Raw genomic sequence first — 19126 nt, forward strand, 5'->3', positions numbered from 1 at the left:
ATAAATGATCTACATAAGTAAGACTCTTTACTTCCCAGTCTGGTAATGCTTGAATCTGAAGAGAATGAAAGGGACATGAGGCCTCTATTTCTGTCTTTGCTCTTGTGGGTGTTTTATCCTCTCTTCATAGTCTTTAGCAAGCCATCAACACAGTGAGTTTTTAATCTCCTTTTTCCCATTTAAGATCATGTTATCTGGTGGGGACTTGCCCTGAGAAGGTTGGAATGAGTAGGGTAAAATAGTGGCCAACAGCAAATGATCAAAATTATATAAATCATGACAGAAAAATAAGACCTTATAGTCCAGGTCTTCTCCTGATGAAAGTTGATGTATAGTGAAAAAGCACAGCAGTGTCTTCAGTTATGAAACAGCATTTGGCTTCTGCTATGAAAAATCTAGATTTAAAGATTACCCTCCAAAAAGAATCACAAAGACAACTATTTCAGTAATTTTTATGTCTTCAAATATTTCTTTCAGATGATTAATAGTTTCTAAAAAACAAACCAACCTAAGAATAAGGGAGAACCTGTGCTTTTCTTTTAAAAAAAAAAAAAACAAAACAAAACCAACTTCTCATAGGAAACAACATGAAAGCAAGTGCCCGAGAGCATGGGAAAGGATCCTTGGCATGTTTTCAAGTTAGTCTGATTATGTCAGATTAATGATGATAGAACAAAAGGTTATTAAACTTACCTCCAGCTCTCATCTCCCTTCAGCTTTCCAGTTCTCCTGGAAAGCGATAGTCTTTGAGGAGAAAGAATGTTAGTGTTTAAGCGTAGAGGCTTAATTTCTTCCCAGAAGACCGTACAGGAGGATGTGAACATTCTGTGGCAAGCCTCCAGAGATAAGTTCTGTTCCTGTTAGGGGACAGGAGATCTCTAATTCAAGGTGGGCTAATGCAGGGAGAAGATATTTTGAAACCTCATATATAGTTACTCTAATAAACCATCTTTTCCAATCCGTCTGTAAAAAAAAAAAAATCTATTCAAAAAAATCAATTATTTTGATGTCAGTAAAACTAAAAATAGTGAAAGCCCAAAGAAGATGACAGTGTAAAAGAGACTCTGAGGTAGCAGTAAATTGTGAGGCCACAGAATGTAGTAGTTCTTTGTAGCTCCAAATCTAAATGTAAATGTTATTTGTCAGGCACAACATGTTATATAAAAAGCTTAATAAATGGTGGCATATTCTGCAGAAGATCGGTCTAAAGATTGGCTACAGAGGCCATTTTCCAGATAACTCATGTGGCTGGTAGAACCTTAAGACGTGTTTTAAAAGGTCCAGACCTTAAATTACAGAAGCTGTGAGGAAACTTAAATATAGAATCGATGATGTGGGAAATCTATAATTAAAATTAAAAAGCTTAGCAATTATGTGAAAAGAACCTATCACAACCCTTTTTAACATCAGCAATTCTGATTTAATGCAGTCTGTGCATGTTGGATGACTGGTCTGCTCTGTCATGTGGGCATTTTTTTTTTTCAACCGCTGTGGCCTTAATGTTTGATCCTGACAGGATTTGCGTCATTGATCCATATCACTGCCAGTGTGATGTCAGCATGTGGGTGTGCAGTTATTGAGAGATAGTTAATCTAATGTGCTGCAGTAAAACGCAAGCACTATTTCCTACTAGAATAACAAAGAATGATTCATCATTGTTCACATTAGACTGATACTAAAAATAGTGTTCACAGCCTGCTGCATCTATGTACATTAATGTCACAGCCTTTGTAGCTTTCTAAACAAGAACACTGAAAATAACTTCTTTAGAAATAGGTACTTGATAAATACATCTACTGCAAGTTTTTTATCTGTATACAGTTCAGTTTAGTGCTAAAGATAAACTCTAACCATGATACGTCATTCTACAAACTCTTTCTACTTGGTGTGCTTATCACTAATCTAAATGCTTAGCAAATCTAATTATAGAAATTTTCAATTAGCTGTACACAGATAAATGAAATTACCCATAATTCTGAATCCTACTTAGGCCCCTAATTTAAGCAGTCTACTTTATCCAACCTTAAAAAAGAATAATATATTTTCATGGAAAAAGCCCTTAAACATCTAAGCGGTGAATAATGACCTTGATCTTTTCTCTTTCTTCTGTAGCTCTCTGCCTCATTCTGTTCCCAAATTATGATCACCAACTTGTTAAATTTCTAGACTCAAGTCCTGTGCTAATTGCCTGCCTCAAGTGAACAAATGTTACCAGGTGTTTTGTAGACTTATCAAATAGGCATCTACTATTAATAGGGTGACTTTATTGGTCCCAGTTTGTCTAGGACAGTCCCAGTTTTACATTTGTGTAACCAGTTTAACATTTGTTCCAGACTTTTCATTGTTTAACAGAGTATAATTAGTGGTTCCATTAATATAAGCTGTGATGCATCTAGTCGACTGTCTGCCATTTTGTATTTCCAGCTTCTGCCATGATTTCCTCTAGTAAGCAGTATATCCATCTCTTGTTTTCACTTTAACCTGTGATTAAATCTTATTACACTAACCAAAATATTAAATCTTAAAGGCAACCAGAGTAAATGGCTTCTTTTTTCTGACCCTTACCAGAAGCAAGTCCAAGGATAGCAGTTAAGGTAGTTAGAAGTAAAATAAAGTGTTCTTAGATATAGAGGGCTAGGGTCTGCTAACACCTTCCAGTCTCCTGGTGGTGGTGGCTACTGAAGAAGTATGTGATGCTGCTGCCCCTGCTGGCCACTTGGCATTACGAGGCCACTGGTTGGAGGTGACCAGTGGGAAGCATACAGGTTAGATGAATGTAAAATACATGCAGGAAATAAAATCTAAATATCGCTGCCACAGAATATATGGGGAAAAAAGATCTGAATGGTTTTGTCATTTATTGTATAAATCTATAACTGCTTAATATTGGTAGTGCTTTTTTTTATTTTGCAATAAACCCTTTTGGCAACAGTGAACTAAAAAAAAAATCTAGGGGTGCCTGGGTGGCTTAGTTGCTAAGCGTCTGCCTTAGGCTCAGGTCATGATCCCAGGATCCTGGGATTGAGCCCCGCATCGGGCTCCCTGCTCCACGGGAAGCCTGCTTCTCCCTCTCCCACTCCCCCTGCTTGTGTTCCCTCTCTCGCTGTGTCTCTCTCTGTCAAATAAATAAATAAAATCTTTTTTAAAAATCTAAATTTGGTAAAATATTCAAAAAAAGCATAGAGACAATTCAGTGAGTTTTGTTTGTTAGAATTTTGAAGGTATTATAGTTCCAGTGAAAATATTTGGAGTGAAATATTTACACATTTCAATAAGAAAAAAAAATAGTATTAAAAATATCCTCTACTTAGCAGAATTGGCTCCCAGCTTACCAGATGGCACCTAAGAATCATAGTATTCTCTGAATATAAATATTGTAGTGTTAAAATATTACAGAAAAGAGTCAATTGAAGGTATCAATAGTTTCAAAGTTATTAACCATAAAATATAACGGTTGCAGGCAGTTTTATGAAAAAATTAAAAATGAGACTATATTGAAAAAAAATTTTCGGTCATACACCAGAGATACGGAATTAAGAGACGGATACAGCTAACAGATTGACTAAAATACATGGATGTGTACTAAGAATAATTGTTCCATTAACACTACTTTAATATCCAAATACTCAATATAAAGTAGTCCATAAAATATTCTTTAATATACTTGCATATGTTTTTTAATAAAGCATTTTATTTTTTAACATTTTTAATAGAACTTTTCATGTCCTTCAGTGTAATAAAAGCAATTTGTCAATCAATAAAGAATTATTCCAAATTACGTAATTCTAATGATTTTTAGGCTGTTCTTTCACTTTTAGGCGTGTTCTAGATTGGATGATTAGATAATATGGTTATCCTGCCTCTACTCTATTTTCTCTCTCTTGCATCACCAGAGCTTAACCAGCCTCAAAAACAAATCCTTATTTCTCTTACTACTAAGAGTTATTCCCAAATCCTTGTCTGTAGATTTAGGGACACTTCACCAGTCTAAGAAATGGGAAAAATTAGGATAATGTAGCGGTTTTTCATTAGGCTAAATTTATTTAATTTAAAGACTTTTTTTTAAACTCTGAAGTCCCTTCTGTTTTGAGGTTAAAATACTCTTTATGAATGATGCGATAATATATTAGACTTCCTTCTGTTCTTAATTTCTTCCTTCTTTCCCTTTAATGTCATAATGTAGCCTTATAAAAAGCTCATTACCTTAATGAGTCCCCAGAATTTGTTTAAAATTTTACTGGCACATAAATCAAAACACTTGGGAAATACTGCATCAGAACACAGATATCTCTGTTCTGTTGACCAATCTCTAGCTAATATCTAGCCTCTTCATCCAGCTGCTCTCAACCCCAGTCAATCCAAAAACATACCTGGTTTTAGGATGATCCTCACATTTGCTTTGTATTGGCATGAGCCATGTGAAGTAAAACTTTTATTAAATTGATACCTTAGTTTAATATTCTAAAGAGGGAAATTATAGAAAAAGAAAATGCTATGTGGCCAGATCTGCAAGGTGACTAAGGCCCCTAAAAGGGAAAGAGGAAAAATGTGGGCAAGCAAATCAGAGAGATTTAAAAGAAACAAAGTTTGACTTGTGCCCACAAAGTTATAGGTTCTAATTCTTTGGTCCCCTTATCTTCCTGAGATTATTTGTATATGTCATTGTCAGTTACTCCCCAGCAAGGGAGTCTTCCCATAAAGAACTTGATTAGTTGCAGATGTCATTGACCTTTCCTAGGTCCCTTGACTACATGGACATGCATCAGTTACAGTCTAAGCCGCATGAGCTTAACACATGTTATTTAGATGTTAATCCAGAACCTGTACCCCTAATACTGCCGCAAGAGTCAGGATCACAGTCATAGTCTTTTGAAGAATTGGATATATATTTGTAGAGGAGTAGAATGAGATATATTTCACATCCCCACTCTTAAATTCATGTCTTAATGATTTGAAACCACTGAGCTGAATGAGTCTGCTTCTTAAATTTTCTAATATGCAAATGACCCAGACTGATTACAGTCTAAGAGCAGCCTTAATAAACACTGTTCTTGTTTATTTATTGCCAGAAAGAAGTTTATGAAATGAAAGTCAACTCTTCCAACTTTAATTTGCCTCATAGCTGACAATCCCTTTCTGCAAGTCAGCTGATTCAGCTGTCTTACTATGTTAGCTGTTTATTTTGCAACTGTTTTTGAGGGTATATTGCTTAGAGTTAGACATTTATTGATGCATTACTGAATTTTATATATGACAGAAGTCAGCATTGGGTTATACCTGCTTTAGTTTTTTTCAAGCCAAATAATTGGGGCTATGCTCTATGGCAATTTGAGACACTTGATCTACAGAAGACAAGGACTAACTTGACAGTGTGGTCCTTGATGTCTTAATTTTAATCTTATTTCAGTTCATACAAACCAGAGAGGTTTTATGGCCCAACTGGAGGGCTTAAGACCAGCCTTATTCCTTATTTATATTTTCTATATTAATTTTCCCTTTTCTTCAGTTTGTCAACTATTTTGTTTTGGGTTTTGTTTTGTTACGTTATTTTGAGGGGTTTTTTTTAGCTTTTTTTGTTGCTGTGTGTATCTCTTAAATCTCCTCAAGTTACTTTTGGAACAGGTTTAGGTATTAAGTAACTCACTGTTTTCCATGTGATATCCCTCACTTACTAAAAACTTTGAGAGTCTTCACAAGAGTTTCAGTGAGATACATTTAGGTGCATTTTGCTTTGTTATCATTTTATGTAACTAGCAGATATTTGAGGTGTATTGTATGCGGTCTTCCATCCAAATGTTTGGTGCTTTTCTATTTGTAGTTTATCTTCAAGTGAATTTTGGTATTATTATGCTGCAGTTTTCTCATTCGTTTTAATACAATTTGTAATATTTGTTATATCCTAAACAAGAGAGGCAGCATAATGTAGTGGTGAAGTGAAGAACACAGATTTCAAAGCTAGACCACCCAATTCTTTTGACAGCTTACTAGCTGTGAGACCTTGAAAGTTACTTAATGTCTTTGTATCTTAGTTTTCTTACCTAGAAAATGGAAATAATATCCCACTTCAGAGGGATATTATGCAGATTAAATGAGCTAATACCTGTAAAGCACTTACACCAGTGCCTGGTACCCAATAAGTGCATATAAACAATGTCACCCAAGTGTCACCTAGCGCTTGTATTTACAAATCTACCTGAAAATCAGTAGTTCAAGAATGCTAATAGTTAATCTGTTAAAATGTTACCAGGAAATCCAAACAATTGCTGTGACATGTCAGGCTATTGATTTAAGAGAACCCTCTGCAAAATGTTTGAGACAGTATTGTGAAAATAAAAAGCAGGTGCATTTTAAGTTTGCTAGAATTCTCATATAATCAGGTAAGAAAGGGAAAATGAAGAATATGCTCTTTACTGCATAATGCATTCCTGTAATTGTAACGCTCTTGATGCATCCTTTCTCTTTGTTTATTCCTCTGGGAGAATTGTTTGATGCACATTGTTGAATTAACAAGGTCTTTAGGAAACATGAAATATGTCTATTTTACATTGTCCTTATTATAACTGAAGAATTCTTGAAAGTGTGGACCACATCACTAATCCTGGGCATTAGAACTCTACGGCAACTGTGAGGATAATGAGGGTGGAGAGCTAAATCTTGTTAGAAGAGTTGAAAATAGAGAATGGGACAGAAATAACCAGTAGAGCAAAGAGCTAGTGGAAGACGAAATGGAAATCAGATCAAGAATAGAAGCAACAAGATAGCTTTGACTTAGTGAAGGGACAGTGATTCTTCTGAAGATAGAAGAAAGAGGTGAGAAAAGTTTGCAAATAATATTGAAATAGTTCAATGGGGCGCCCGGGTGGCTCAGTTGTTAAGCGTCTGCCTTCGGCTCAGGTCATGATCCCAGGGTCCTGGGATCAAGCCCCTCATCGGGCTCCCTGCTCAGCGGGAAGCCTGCTTCTCCCTCTCCCACTCCCCCTGCTTGTGTTCCCTCTCTCGCTGTCTCTCTCTGTCAAATAAATAAAATTAAAAAAAAAAAAATACTGAAATAGTTCAAAGTCATGCAGACATATGTGATCGAGGTCAGGTTGGGGGAAGTCTTTAAAGGGTGGTGGAGATCTCTGATAATCACTCAAGAAAACAGGATGGGCTATTAACCAGGAATAAATTTCTGAAAGGATTCCTGAGCAATGCTGATGGCTGAGGTTGGAGGTTGGAGATTGGAGATAACTAAATTTACAAACATGACAGTCTGAGTACCATTTGATTTCTACAGTTCAGATTTAAGAGAAGTTAATTATCTGGTTAAAATTGGGGACTTTGTGGGGAGGGGATGTAAAAGGAAGACTTCCATGGGAAAGGAAATCAGGCAATGAAGGCAGTGTTCAATCAAGAGGAAAGGGAAATCATTATGAGAAAAAACATGTTATAGAAGAAAGAGAAATGGAAGAGATGAAAGATAGATGTGGTGGCCAGAGACTGAAACATGAAAGTCTGAGATTTCAAAGGTGAAGATAGTGGAATTCTAAGTGAGTTCCAGGATGTGTCTTTGAACATGGGTTACTAAAAACAGAATGGAAGAGTTCAAGAAAGTTTGAGGCTAAATTTTTTGAACATTGAAGTCATTGTGCTTATGGACAAGAGTGGGATAGAGGGGAAAAAACTGTGAACATGGTGCCATAGTTCTCAATAAATGAGAACTGAGCATGGCAGCAATGAAAAGGGGTAGAGGGTGATCTACTCATATGACATGATCTCAAGGAAAAAGAAACTTGAGTGTGATACAGGAACAGCAGTGGTAATGGGAAGCAGCCTTGGGGTATCTGGAAACTGCCTCAGGAGAGAATGGGAATCCTCTGCTCCCAGGGGCTGCTAGAAGAATTATCCTGGGGGGAGCCAGATTTCATTTAAAGGAGATATATCAACAGGTCTTCTGTGAAAAGGTTGAGGATATAAGGGAATTTATTTATAATAAGGGAAAAGGTTCTAGTGAGCACAGTGGACAGAATTGAGAAGGCAATCATCAAATTAAAGAAAGAGTTAAGAAATGGAAACATAGCTGTGTGAGAACATGAGCGAAAATGAAGAAGCGGGCTGCTGGGGCTTGCTTTTTGTTTAAGGACTGAAGATCAGAGGCATGGTTAGATTTGCTGAGAGGCTGAGTTCAGCATTTACAAGCAGATTCTATTGTGACCAGGACACACTTTACTCTCAGGCCTTGTTCTTCAGGAGCCTTGCCTTTCTGTAGGAACTTTGAAATTAACAATTACCCTTTGCCACTTTTGAGAATGGTCCTTTAGTGTCTTACTGATGTAGGAAAGAGGTTATTAGGGTTCGAAGCCCACGGCCAAGAAAGAATTCTTGAGACGTCTTTGGTGCAAAAAGGTGATTTTATTAAAGCATGGGGACAGGACCCATGGGCAGAAAGAGCTGCAGTGGGGTCATGAGGAGTGGCCCATTATATACTTTCAAGTTGGGAGGGGGTTAGGGATAGTGTAAGTCTCTAAGGAATTTTGGAAGCAAGGTGTCCAGGACCTTGAGCGGGCTAGCTATTGTTGGGAAAAGGTCATTTATTACTGTCTAATAAAACCTTAGTCATGAGACTCTTCAGGTGTATATCAGTGGGCCACATGCTTGGGAGATGATTGCCAACACGTATCTTGGAGGGTTTAGAGATAAAGGAAGTTTCCAAAGGAATTCTTATACATTAAAGTAGACTTACAGGATGAGGGGGGTCAGATTAGAATTGCCTTTTGCTCTTAGCAAAGTATTAACATCAAGGCAGTTGAGTCCCTAGAGGAATGTCACTATGCCTGTTTCAAGGACTTGTCAGTGGGCTCTAGGTAGTAAGGAAATTTAATAATTTTTCTTCTGCCTTTGTTTCCCACATCATTATCTCCTCTGGGGTGTCTGACGTGTATTTATTGAAACCTGCTGCTCCAGGTTATCTCTCTTGCTAGTTCTTTTCCATATTCTTGGGAGAGTGGGGCTTTGAATATGGTTTACATATTTTTTTTTAAACTATAGCCTTATCATTAGATAATCCTGGCTTTGCCTCATTGTGTGCCGTTGGCAAGTTACTTAACTGCATGCATTCTTCTTCAGTTTCCCTACCTCTAAATGATGCCTACTCACTTATTGTGAGGACTGAGTTAACACATGAAAATCACTCCGAATGGTGCCTGGGACATACTCTGTGATATATAATTATTATTTTTGGAAACAGAGCAATCACACTTCTATTTATAATAATAGCTATCATTTATTGAGTGTGCCAACCAGTATACTCAGTACTTTAAATATATCTAATCTGATTCTCACAACAATGCTGTGACGTTGCCTATTTTAACCTTTTTACATAAGGAAACAGCCTCAGGGATGCCTGGGTGGCTCAGTCAGTTAAGCGGCTGCCTTCCGCCTGGGTCATGATCCCAGAGTCCTGGGATCGAGTCCCACATCGGGCTCCTTGCTCAGCAGGGAACCTGCTTCTCTCTCTCTTCCTCTGCTTGTGCTTTCTCTGTCAAATAAATAAAATCTTTAAAAAAAAAAAAAAAAAGGAAACAGCCTCAAAGAAGAGTAGTAAATTGCCTTGCTAAAAAATATTGAAGCTTTTATTAAAAAATCTTTTGGTGCCAAAATTTATTTTTTTCCACTGTGCAACTTGTAAATATATCACAATCATTATCATTACCTATACATTTGTATTAGCTATTAATAAATTTCCTTAGCTTACATAGCACCATAAAGTAATGAAAAGAGCTTCAAAAGTTCTTACAGTCTTCTTCCCCTCACTTGTAACATCTTTGGTCTCTTTCCTGATCTCCAGGGGAGCTTGGGTAGAGTGCTCTGATCCTGCACTATGGCATGTCTTTTAAGATTTTATGGACATGAGCAAGAATGCCATCCATCAAGCGAATCCTCTAAATTAATAAATGTTATATATATCTTAAACTTTATAAATGAAGTAGCAGGCTGCAAAAACTGAATTAGAAGATAATGCCTATCGTTATATAGGAGGGAAAATGAAAACAAAAATACAGTTTTACATCAAATATGTATTTCTGTGCGTGTATTTTGATGAGCTTTTGGGTTAGTTCACGAGGAAGTCTGAAAGATCGCAAAATTCAAGGCAGCAGCAGTAGAAACCATTTAATCATTTACTATATCCCAAACGCTGGCAGCCTGGCAGCGGGGAATGTTTGCTTGCTTCCCCTTCCCTTTCCGCGGGTCACTGCACGTCACGTGATAAGCATCACGTGACTCGGTCAAAGGATCTTTTCCTCTCACTGCTTTGCAAAAAAAAAAAAAAAAAGCGGAACCGTTCTCCAATTAAAGCTGTTAACGTGTACTACGCTGTTTCCTTGTTGGATTTTGTTCTCTGCTGCTACTGTAAAAACAAAATGAGTGGTAAGATTTGCTGACTGTTTTTGAACATTCTTTTATTTTAAAACATAGAAAGCATTGTATTAATCTAAAGTCATGCCGTGTGTATTTTTTCAATAGATGCCAAATCTATGGCAGTAAAAATATTTTTAAATTGTGGCCATGTAGTTATAAGATTAGACTCTATTTGGAGATGGGCTGATTTTATATTCCATAGACTATTCCTTTCGAGCGCCTTTATTTTACTAGGTTTTTCTTTTTACCACTAAAATCAGAATATTGGCGTCAGATTATTTGGAAGCCATTGTGAAAGCTTGCTTATAAAGAGAATGTGTAGCACGTCAGCGGCCCATTGCATTTTAAGAATTTAAACTCAAATTTGCATTTCATAAAAAAAAACCCTCTTTAAATGTGAACGTGTGCTAATAAAGAAAAAATAAAGAATTTAACTTAGAGTAGATGAAATATCGTCTTTATTAAGTTACTGATGGCCCTTTTTAAGGAATGGAGGTGAGGGGCTTCTCAAATTTCTTAAGACAATTGGTGAATAAGAATTGTTTGCTCTTCTGCAAGGTTTTAGAATAAGAAATATGCCCTTAAAAATGATTTTAATAGCTTTATGTTTTGGGGTAGATTTTGCTTAGATCATGTAGATTATTAAGGAGCTACTGGGTGTACTTACAGTTGTTCAGATAGAGCTACTCCTGTGCCAGATGTGCATTTAATGGTACAATCTGTAACAGATTTGGCTTCTTTACTGGGACAGAATACCCCCCCTCCTTCACTGCATTTACAGGGTTTGTAGTTAATCTTTTAGTATTTTCAATATTTTATTCCAACAATAAAAGTATTGGTGAAACTAAGGGGGTAAACAAACATTTGCATCATTAAGCATGCAGGGTTTTAGGGGTTTCCTGCTGTAGACAGAAATAGCAACTGAAGTGGTGCTGTAAACATTGTAGTTTTCTGAATTGTATTTACTATGTTTATATAATGGGACTTTTATGTGTTCAGTGTTGGATGTTATTTCATACCAGTATTTTACATATTAAATATGGTATCCATGAATTGTCTTTAAAAAAATTAACCATGTACCATTTCTGCCTCAGGATAAGAAAATTTATTTGCTAGAGTGAAATGATTAGTTCCTAGGGAAATGAGTTAATAATTATTCCTGGACTGCAACTAGTAATGTATTTACTGCTAGTTTATTTTAGGTTGGGTTTGTTCTGTTGTTTTCAGTATCACACTTAAGTATAATTAAAGAATACAGTAGAATTTTGTTCTACTAAAATATAAACTATAAAGCAGCTTTCAAAGTATATGGTTTGAATTATAATTATGTAGTATTTATGTATTTATATTTTTAGTAAAAGAAGGGCAATCCAGAGCAGCTGTGTAGTTTTGCAATTTTAAATGTAATCAGCAATAACTTATTTTTAACTCTGGTGGCTGAAAAACAACAAAAACCTATTCTGATGACTTGATGTAAGAATTAAATTTGACAACATGTGAAAGGAACCATGGTCCCTGGCACATTTAGTAGAAGCTCAAAAATATTAATTTCCTTTACTAAGATTACAAATAGGATTTTCGATGAATTCTCATTCTGGTTCCCAGCTAAATTTCACATGTTATGAATAATATCTAAGCCAGTTTCAGGATTCATAAAGCTAGTTTGGTATAGGTTTATATAAACTAGCTAATAGATGTAAACCAGGATTTTCTTAAAACTGTTCTCATTTTCTATTGAGTCCAGCATAGAGAAGTTAAAAGGTAAGTTTTGGATAAATCCTCTCTTGCCTAAAGATATAAAACACCTCACAAGTTTTATTTTGTAATTAATAGGCTAATGTTGGCTTAAATGTAGGAAAATTTTGTTCTTCCTTTCTCTCTTGTTTTTTAAAGATAATGAAGGCTTTAATTTTCCTTAGAATTTAGAGCCTCAAATTACATCAGTTGCCAGTAATGCATAGTATTTTAATGTTTACTAAATATGTTGTAAAGCTCTATCCTTAAATGAAACTGCCTGGTTTTGAATTCTTTTTCTACTAGGGCAAACTTAACTTCTCTAACTTAATTTCCACGTGTGGAAAATGGGGAGTAATAATAATAATACTTACCTACTTGTAGAATGATTAGGAGGAGAAAAAACACAAAAGCCCTAGCATATAGTAAGTTAGTATTAGCTATATATAATTAGCTATTTTAAGAAAATATTCGGAACAACTTCATGTATTTGGTGGGCTTGTCTGGGATGGGAAGAATATTTTGTTGAGAAGTTATTTTTAGGGGCGCCTGGATGGCTCAGTCAGTTAAGTGTCTGCCTTTAGCTCAGGTCATGATCCCAGGGTCCTGGGATGAGTCCCGCATCAGGCTTCCTGCTTAGTGAGGAGTCTGCTTCTTCCTCTCCCTCTGCCTGCACTGCCCCGCTCCCGCTCCCGCTCCCGCTCATGCTCTCGCTCTCTCTGTCAAATAAATAAATAAAATCTTTTTTAAAAAAGAAAAGTTATTTTTATGGTCATATAGCATAATTTGGTAGTCTGCCCCAGCACAGACACACACACATAAGCTCCTTACTTCCTCATACCACTTGAGTCTTTAACCTCTTCTCTCTCTTCCGCTCCGTATCTCTTCTTTCTTTCCTCACTCCCATCACTTTTCTCTCTTCCCCTCCCCTTCTCTTCCTCTGTTCCAGCCCTATTCACTCTCTCTTATCCTTCACCCTTCCCTTTCTCCAGTTGTCTGTCCTCTGTCCCCTCCCCTCCTTTCTTGCCTGTATTTTCTTCTCTTTCTCTTTTCTTCGCTCCCGTCTTCCTTTACCACTGTTTAGCATTTACCCTCCTGCACCCACCTTTTCCTACATTCTCTTTTCTCTTTCCTTCCCTGTGTCTCACCATCTTTCCCCTGCACCCACCACCAACCACTTTTTTGCTTGCTTGTCACTCCTCTCCTTCCTTGAAAAGCGGGTGGCTGTAATCTGGATTTGCTGTAACCTCCATGCTCTTCATTCTGTTTCCTGAAGTATGTACAATGTTACCAGTGAAATTTATTTCTTTTCTGCTCTATGATTAAGCTTTTCCTCTTTTTTTTCTTTTATAACTGATATCCATTATGTGTACTCTGCAGGTTGAAATTCCACATATAAAAGGAACTCTTCCCCCCTTACATTCTTCATTAGACTCTTGGGTACATTTATTCCTAAGAAATGAGTGAGGATCCTTGAGAAGGTTTAATTTCAAGTTATTAAAAACTAATGGGTGAGGGGACAGTGTAGTCTAAAGTTACAAGGAAAAAAGGATTTGAAGGTGAGATGCTTTTTTTAAAAAAAGTTACATAAAGCGAGTAAGATTTTAGTTACTAGAAAAAATAAAACACACCTTCCCAAAATACCTATTTTATCCCACAAACGTTACGAGAGAAGATAAATGAGATAATATTTATAAAAGCTATCTGGAAGGGACGCCTGGGTGGCTCAGTCGGTTAAGCGTCTGCCTTTGGCTCAGGTCGTGATCCCAGGGTCCTGGGATCGAGTTCCGCATCGGGCTCCCTGCTCCGTGGGGAACCTGCTTCTCCCTCTGCCTCTGTCTCTCTCTCTCTCTCTGTCTCTCATGAATAAATAAATAAAATCTTTTAAAAAAAAAAAAAAGCTATCTGGAAAGGATAACAGTAAAAATGAAAAAAAACCTGGAATAAGACAAGGTGAATTTTCCTTTATTTTTTTTCCGGAACTTTTTGGTTTAAGAACCAAAAATTGTTCCTTAGCTAAATATGCATGTATAGTATTTTTCTAACTTTGTTCTCAAGCCCCCACAGACATGACTTACATATTACACGAGAGGCTTTGAACACTAACAAAACAAGTCCCAAATTTCTAACTCTTCTTCTTATTGCTCTTCCCTCTTGACTTTTTTTTCTATTGTTTTTCAGAATTTTGCTTTTTATATCTTTCATTGATTTTATATGCAAAGTTTAGGTTGATTCTCCTCTAGGTCAGTGTTTCTTAATTTGCATAATCATAAGATTCACCAGATATTCTGTAAAGTAAATATACTGACTCAAGACCCCACGGTAAGCATAATAAAGAATCTCTAGGAGAGTTTTAAAAGAGCTCCCCAGGTGACTATTATGATCATCAGATAGGTTAAAAAACACAACTGCAGGTAAAGAACAATCAGTGTACTTTATAAGATAAATTTTTATGTTCTATAACAGATGAATCATCTGAATTTCTTTTCATAGTAATATAGTTACTGTTAATTTGAGCATTTAGTTTAGATGAAGTATTCAAAGTGGAATTCAAATTGTTTTCAACATTAGCTTGCTAACTAATCCTGGATTAACACATCATTTCTGTGATCCATTCAGGTCCTGCTCAGGTTCCAATGATGTCCCCAAATGGTTCTGTGCCTCCTATTTATGTGCCTCCTGGATATGCCCCACAGGTATGTGTTTGTGTTATTTTTCTTTTTATATCTGTATAATAGGGATCATATTATTACTGTTTAATTCAGAAAAAAAATACCATTTCAGTACTGAAGCTTACCCTGTACAGTATATCTTTGGTGTCTGTTTCATGTATTCTAGTACATTCAGTATATTTGGAAAGGAGGAAAAATTAAATTGACAGCATTATCATTTGGCCGTGGCTTTGGGTGTTGAATTATTATAGAAAATTAATCCTAGAGCTTTATTTCCCTGAATATGTGAATAATGTAAGTAATATCTTAAGGTTTAAAGGTGCCTACACTAACATTTTTTAAGTTAATCATTTGCTTGGAAGTAACCCTAGACAATGTTCCATCCATATTCATAAAATGTCTCACAAACACCCATAATAATTATCTGGCACATTGTGGTACATAGAAGAAAATTTAGACTTGTAGACCTGCAGCCCTAAAGGTTGTATCAGTATCTTCTGCTACTGAGATTCTGTGTAGTTTGCACTCATTGCCTCAGATCCTTTTTAGAAATAATTCAGTTTCTTTTTTTAGCACTGAAGTTACACTTGAAATTTTCTTCAGGCCCTCTCTTACTTCCTCCCTGATTATGTCAGAATATTGGTGGGATAGATTCACTGCCCATACTGTGAAGCCCACCACTATGAATGACAGCAAAAGAAAACCATGTTGGTGAGGAGAATAGAAGTAGTGTGAGAATTAGAGTCAGAAAAGCTGGGGGCGCACCTGGGTGGGTCAATCGTTAAGTGTCTGCCTTCGGCTCAGGTCGTGATCCCAGGGTTCTGGGATCGAGCCCTCATCAGGCTCCCTGCTCAGCAGGAAGCCTGCTTCTCCCACTCCCACTCCCCCTGCTTGTGTTCCCTCTCTCGCTGTGTCTCACTCTGTCAAATAAATAATAAAATATTTTAAAAATTAAAATTTAAAAAAATCGTCAGAAAAGCTGAATTCATATCTTATTTCAAGCCCTTGCTGGCTGCATGGCCTTGGACAGATCAACTTCCTTAAGTCTCTGTGTCCTAACCATAAGATGGGATGATAACATGTAAGATAACATTTGAAAGTATTTGTAAGCTTTTCAGAAGCTATCTCTACTTTTGTTTGACATACTGACAGTCTGCATTCTATATTATCCTACTAAATCTGCTCTCTGATATGGACCAAACTCAAAGGCCTTTTTTCCAGCCTTATCCTTTTTGTGACCCCTTAAACATTTGACCCCACTGATAATGATTTACCCAAAATTTCCTTGACATAATGCTGTCCTGATTCTTTCTATTTTTCTTGGTTGCTCCTTCAGACCTTTCTCCACTTACATAAAGACCATATCTGGTCTTTTCTGTAGTGTAGTTCAGTTCAGCAAACATGTACTGAATGTACCATGTACTAAGCTCTGTATTTGGTGCTACTGACAGTTTATTTCAGTGTAACTAAAGAGTATCCTGCTGTTCTCAAATCTAGCAGTACCTTTTATTTTTATGGCAAATTCCTACCCTTCTCATTTCATTCAATCATGACCTTCTGGAAGTAGCTTTCCTTGAATGTTTCCAGGGCCTCTCCTTTGGGTTCTCACGGCACACTATGTATATCCTTCTTTTAATGAATTTCTCACACTGTTTAGTAATTTTTCTCACCTGAGAAGATTATGAACTCTTAACAGTTCTGTACTCAGCAGTGTTCAGCAAATATGTACTGAGCGCTCATATATGTCAGGCAGTCTTCTAGATGATTGTGATATATTTGCGAATGAAAGGCAAAGACATCTGTCTCTCTGTAGTTAACATTCTTGTGGGGAGAAGAAAACAATAAGCATATAATACATGGATAAATTATGTAGTATGTTAGGTGGTAAGCAGTGGGGGTGGAAAAGGAAAGAAAATAGACCTTGGTTACATTTTAAAATAGGGTAGTCAAAATAGGCCTCATTGGAAAAGTGACATTTGAACCAAGTCTTGAAAGATAAGTAGGAGTCTACATGGCCTAATTTCAGTATTGTTGTGTCTCGGGAAATAGACCTGAGGAGATGGAGACAGATGGGGGAATAGACATTTGATGGAGCAGTCAGAACACACACAACACTTATTAGTTAAGCCACCATCTTTTATGGGTGCAGTTCATGGCGCCCAAAACAATACAGTAATAACATCACAGATCACCTTAACCAAATATAATAATAATGCAAATGTATGAGGGACGCCAGGCTGGCTCAGTTGGTAGAACATGGGATTCAGTCTCAAGGTTGTGAGTTCAAGCCCCACATTGGGTATGGAGCCTACTCAAAAAAAAAAAAGAGAGAGAGAGAAGAAAGAAAGAGTTTGAAGTATTGTGAGGATTACCAAAATGTGGACACACAAACAAATGAGCAAATGCTGTTGGAAAATGGCACCAATAGACTTGCTCAACACAAGGTTGCCACAAACTTTCAATTTTTAAAAAATGCAGTATTTGCAAAGCTCAATTAAGCAAAGCACAGTAAAACAAGGTATGCCTATATTCACATGCTCACTTGATGTTTACCTTTTTCCATGGTTTTGTTAATGCTGTTATCTGGGGAATGTTACTCATTTGCTCATTGCTGCCTTTTAAAAATCTACCCATCCTTGAGGACCTAGATCAAGTTATTTGTACCATCTCTTGGTTATATATTATATGCCACCTAGTATTATAATTGTGGGATTTTATGGGATTTTAAGTTCCTTGAGGATAGGAGCTGCCTTTTAATTATTTTTATTCTATGGTAACTCAAATACAGTAGATATTTCATAAATATTTGTCAAATAAGTGAATGAACTTTAGTAGTAATCTCACTAGAAGGATTATGTGAGGCTAGTGGGCTACTATTATCTACCTTAATTTAAGATTAAGACTGTCTCTAAGAAATGTATCATTTTCAAATACACAGGAGTAATCAAGAGACAAAAATGTATAGTCTCATCATTATTGAAATAATTTAAATACCCACTGTGTAAGACTGGATTCTAGCATTTTGACATCACTATTGAAATAACCCCCTATTTCCTAGCATACACAATTTCTCATGTTAGAAAATACTTAAGAATCAGGTTCTGGGGGCGCCTGGGTGGCTCAGTTGTTAAATGTCTGCCTTCGGCTCAGGTCATGATCCCAGGGTCCTGGGATCGAGCCCCGCATCGAGCTCCCTGCTCAGTGGGAAGCCTCCTTCTCCCTCTCCCACTCCCCCTGCTTGTGTTCCCTCTCTCACTGTGTCTCTCTCTGTCAAATAAATAAATAAAATCTTAAAAAAAAAAAGAATCAGGTTCTGGGCATAGCTAAGCACTTAATAATTGTCCAAAACTTGACACATAAGGAAATATAATTATCTTAGCAAATCTAAAAGCTGGGAGTTGAGCCAAATGTTAAGACACGTAGATGGCTATAATAAAGTATAGGTTGTATTTCGCTCAACAGGAACCAAATAGCACAAATACTAAACGTATGAATAGCTATTATCTATGGTCTTCTTTTAGACTTTTATATACTTATCTCACCTTGTGGCAACAGGTTTCCTCACGTCTATCCCTTGCCATATGTATGTGTATCTTTTGGTGAAAGGCAGTGATTTCCCTGTAGCCTTTTAACTACAAAATTACAAACATAATTTTAGACATAACCTTAATGAGTTTTATTTTTGTAGTTTAATAAGAAAAGGAGGTTTGTGAGAGATCGATGTGCCTCAATAGAAGCAGGAATATGTGCCAACTGAACTAAGATATCAAATGGAAAAACAAAAACTATAAAACACAGAAAGCAAATGGTGATAGGAGAAGGAACTTAATTTACTGGCAAATAATACTAACTTATCGTCCCTAAGAACATTGCAGCATAGAATAACATTTCATATTTTAGTGATGAAATTAATGACTTATCAAGAAAAGATTATAGATTGCCTGAATAGTGGGACACCTAAAAAGCAGCATCAAAAGTTCTCTCCTTCTGCCTCTCTTTAAAGGCTCCCCATTTTTTTATGGAATGTGGGTTGTTATGGTGATGAGAGGATACCTAACAGGAAGGGGATTGTAGATCTCATAATGTGGGGAAGGGAGCTATGTCAACTTCAGGAAAAGTCTGAGATTACTCCTTTGAGCTGGACTTGATATTTCACTTTGCCTTTATGTCAGCACACAGCAATGAAGTCAGTACTTTTTTCAAAGATTCTGCATACCAGTCTGATCTGTCTTTTCTGTCAAATGTTTTGGCAGCAATAATGCTGCCCAAAAACATGGGCAGCATTATTGTGTATGTATGTATAGTTAGATATATAAAATAAA

The 19126-nt window shown here is 36.6% G+C and overlaps 1 protein-coding gene across 3 annotated transcripts in view; it reads left to right on the forward strand.

Annotated features, from left to right (window-relative positions):
• FNDC3A (fibronectin type III domain containing 3A) overlaps positions 1 to 19126 on the forward strand; it is a 153509-nt gene that overhangs the window by 65144 nt on the left and 69239 nt on the right. For 2 of the 3 annotated variants that reach the window (XM_032403045.1, XM_032403046.1), the window contains exon 4: positions 14752 to 14828. In XM_032403045.1, coding sequence (XP_032258936.1) covers positions 14752 to 14828 — 77 coding nt within the window. Of the gene's footprint in view, positions 1 to 10297; positions 10408 to 14751; positions 14829 to 19126 lie in introns of those variants that run through there. The other variant, XM_032403047.1, reaches the window with a different exon arrangement.

Source organism: Phoca vitulina, unplaced genomic scaffold (assembly GCF_004348235.1).
Source record: "Phoca vitulina isolate PV1807 unplaced genomic scaffold, GSC_HSeal_1.0 scaffold5, whole genome shotgun sequence".
Classification (NCBI taxonomy): domain Eukaryota; kingdom Metazoa; phylum Chordata; class Mammalia; order Carnivora; family Phocidae; genus Phoca; species Phoca vitulina.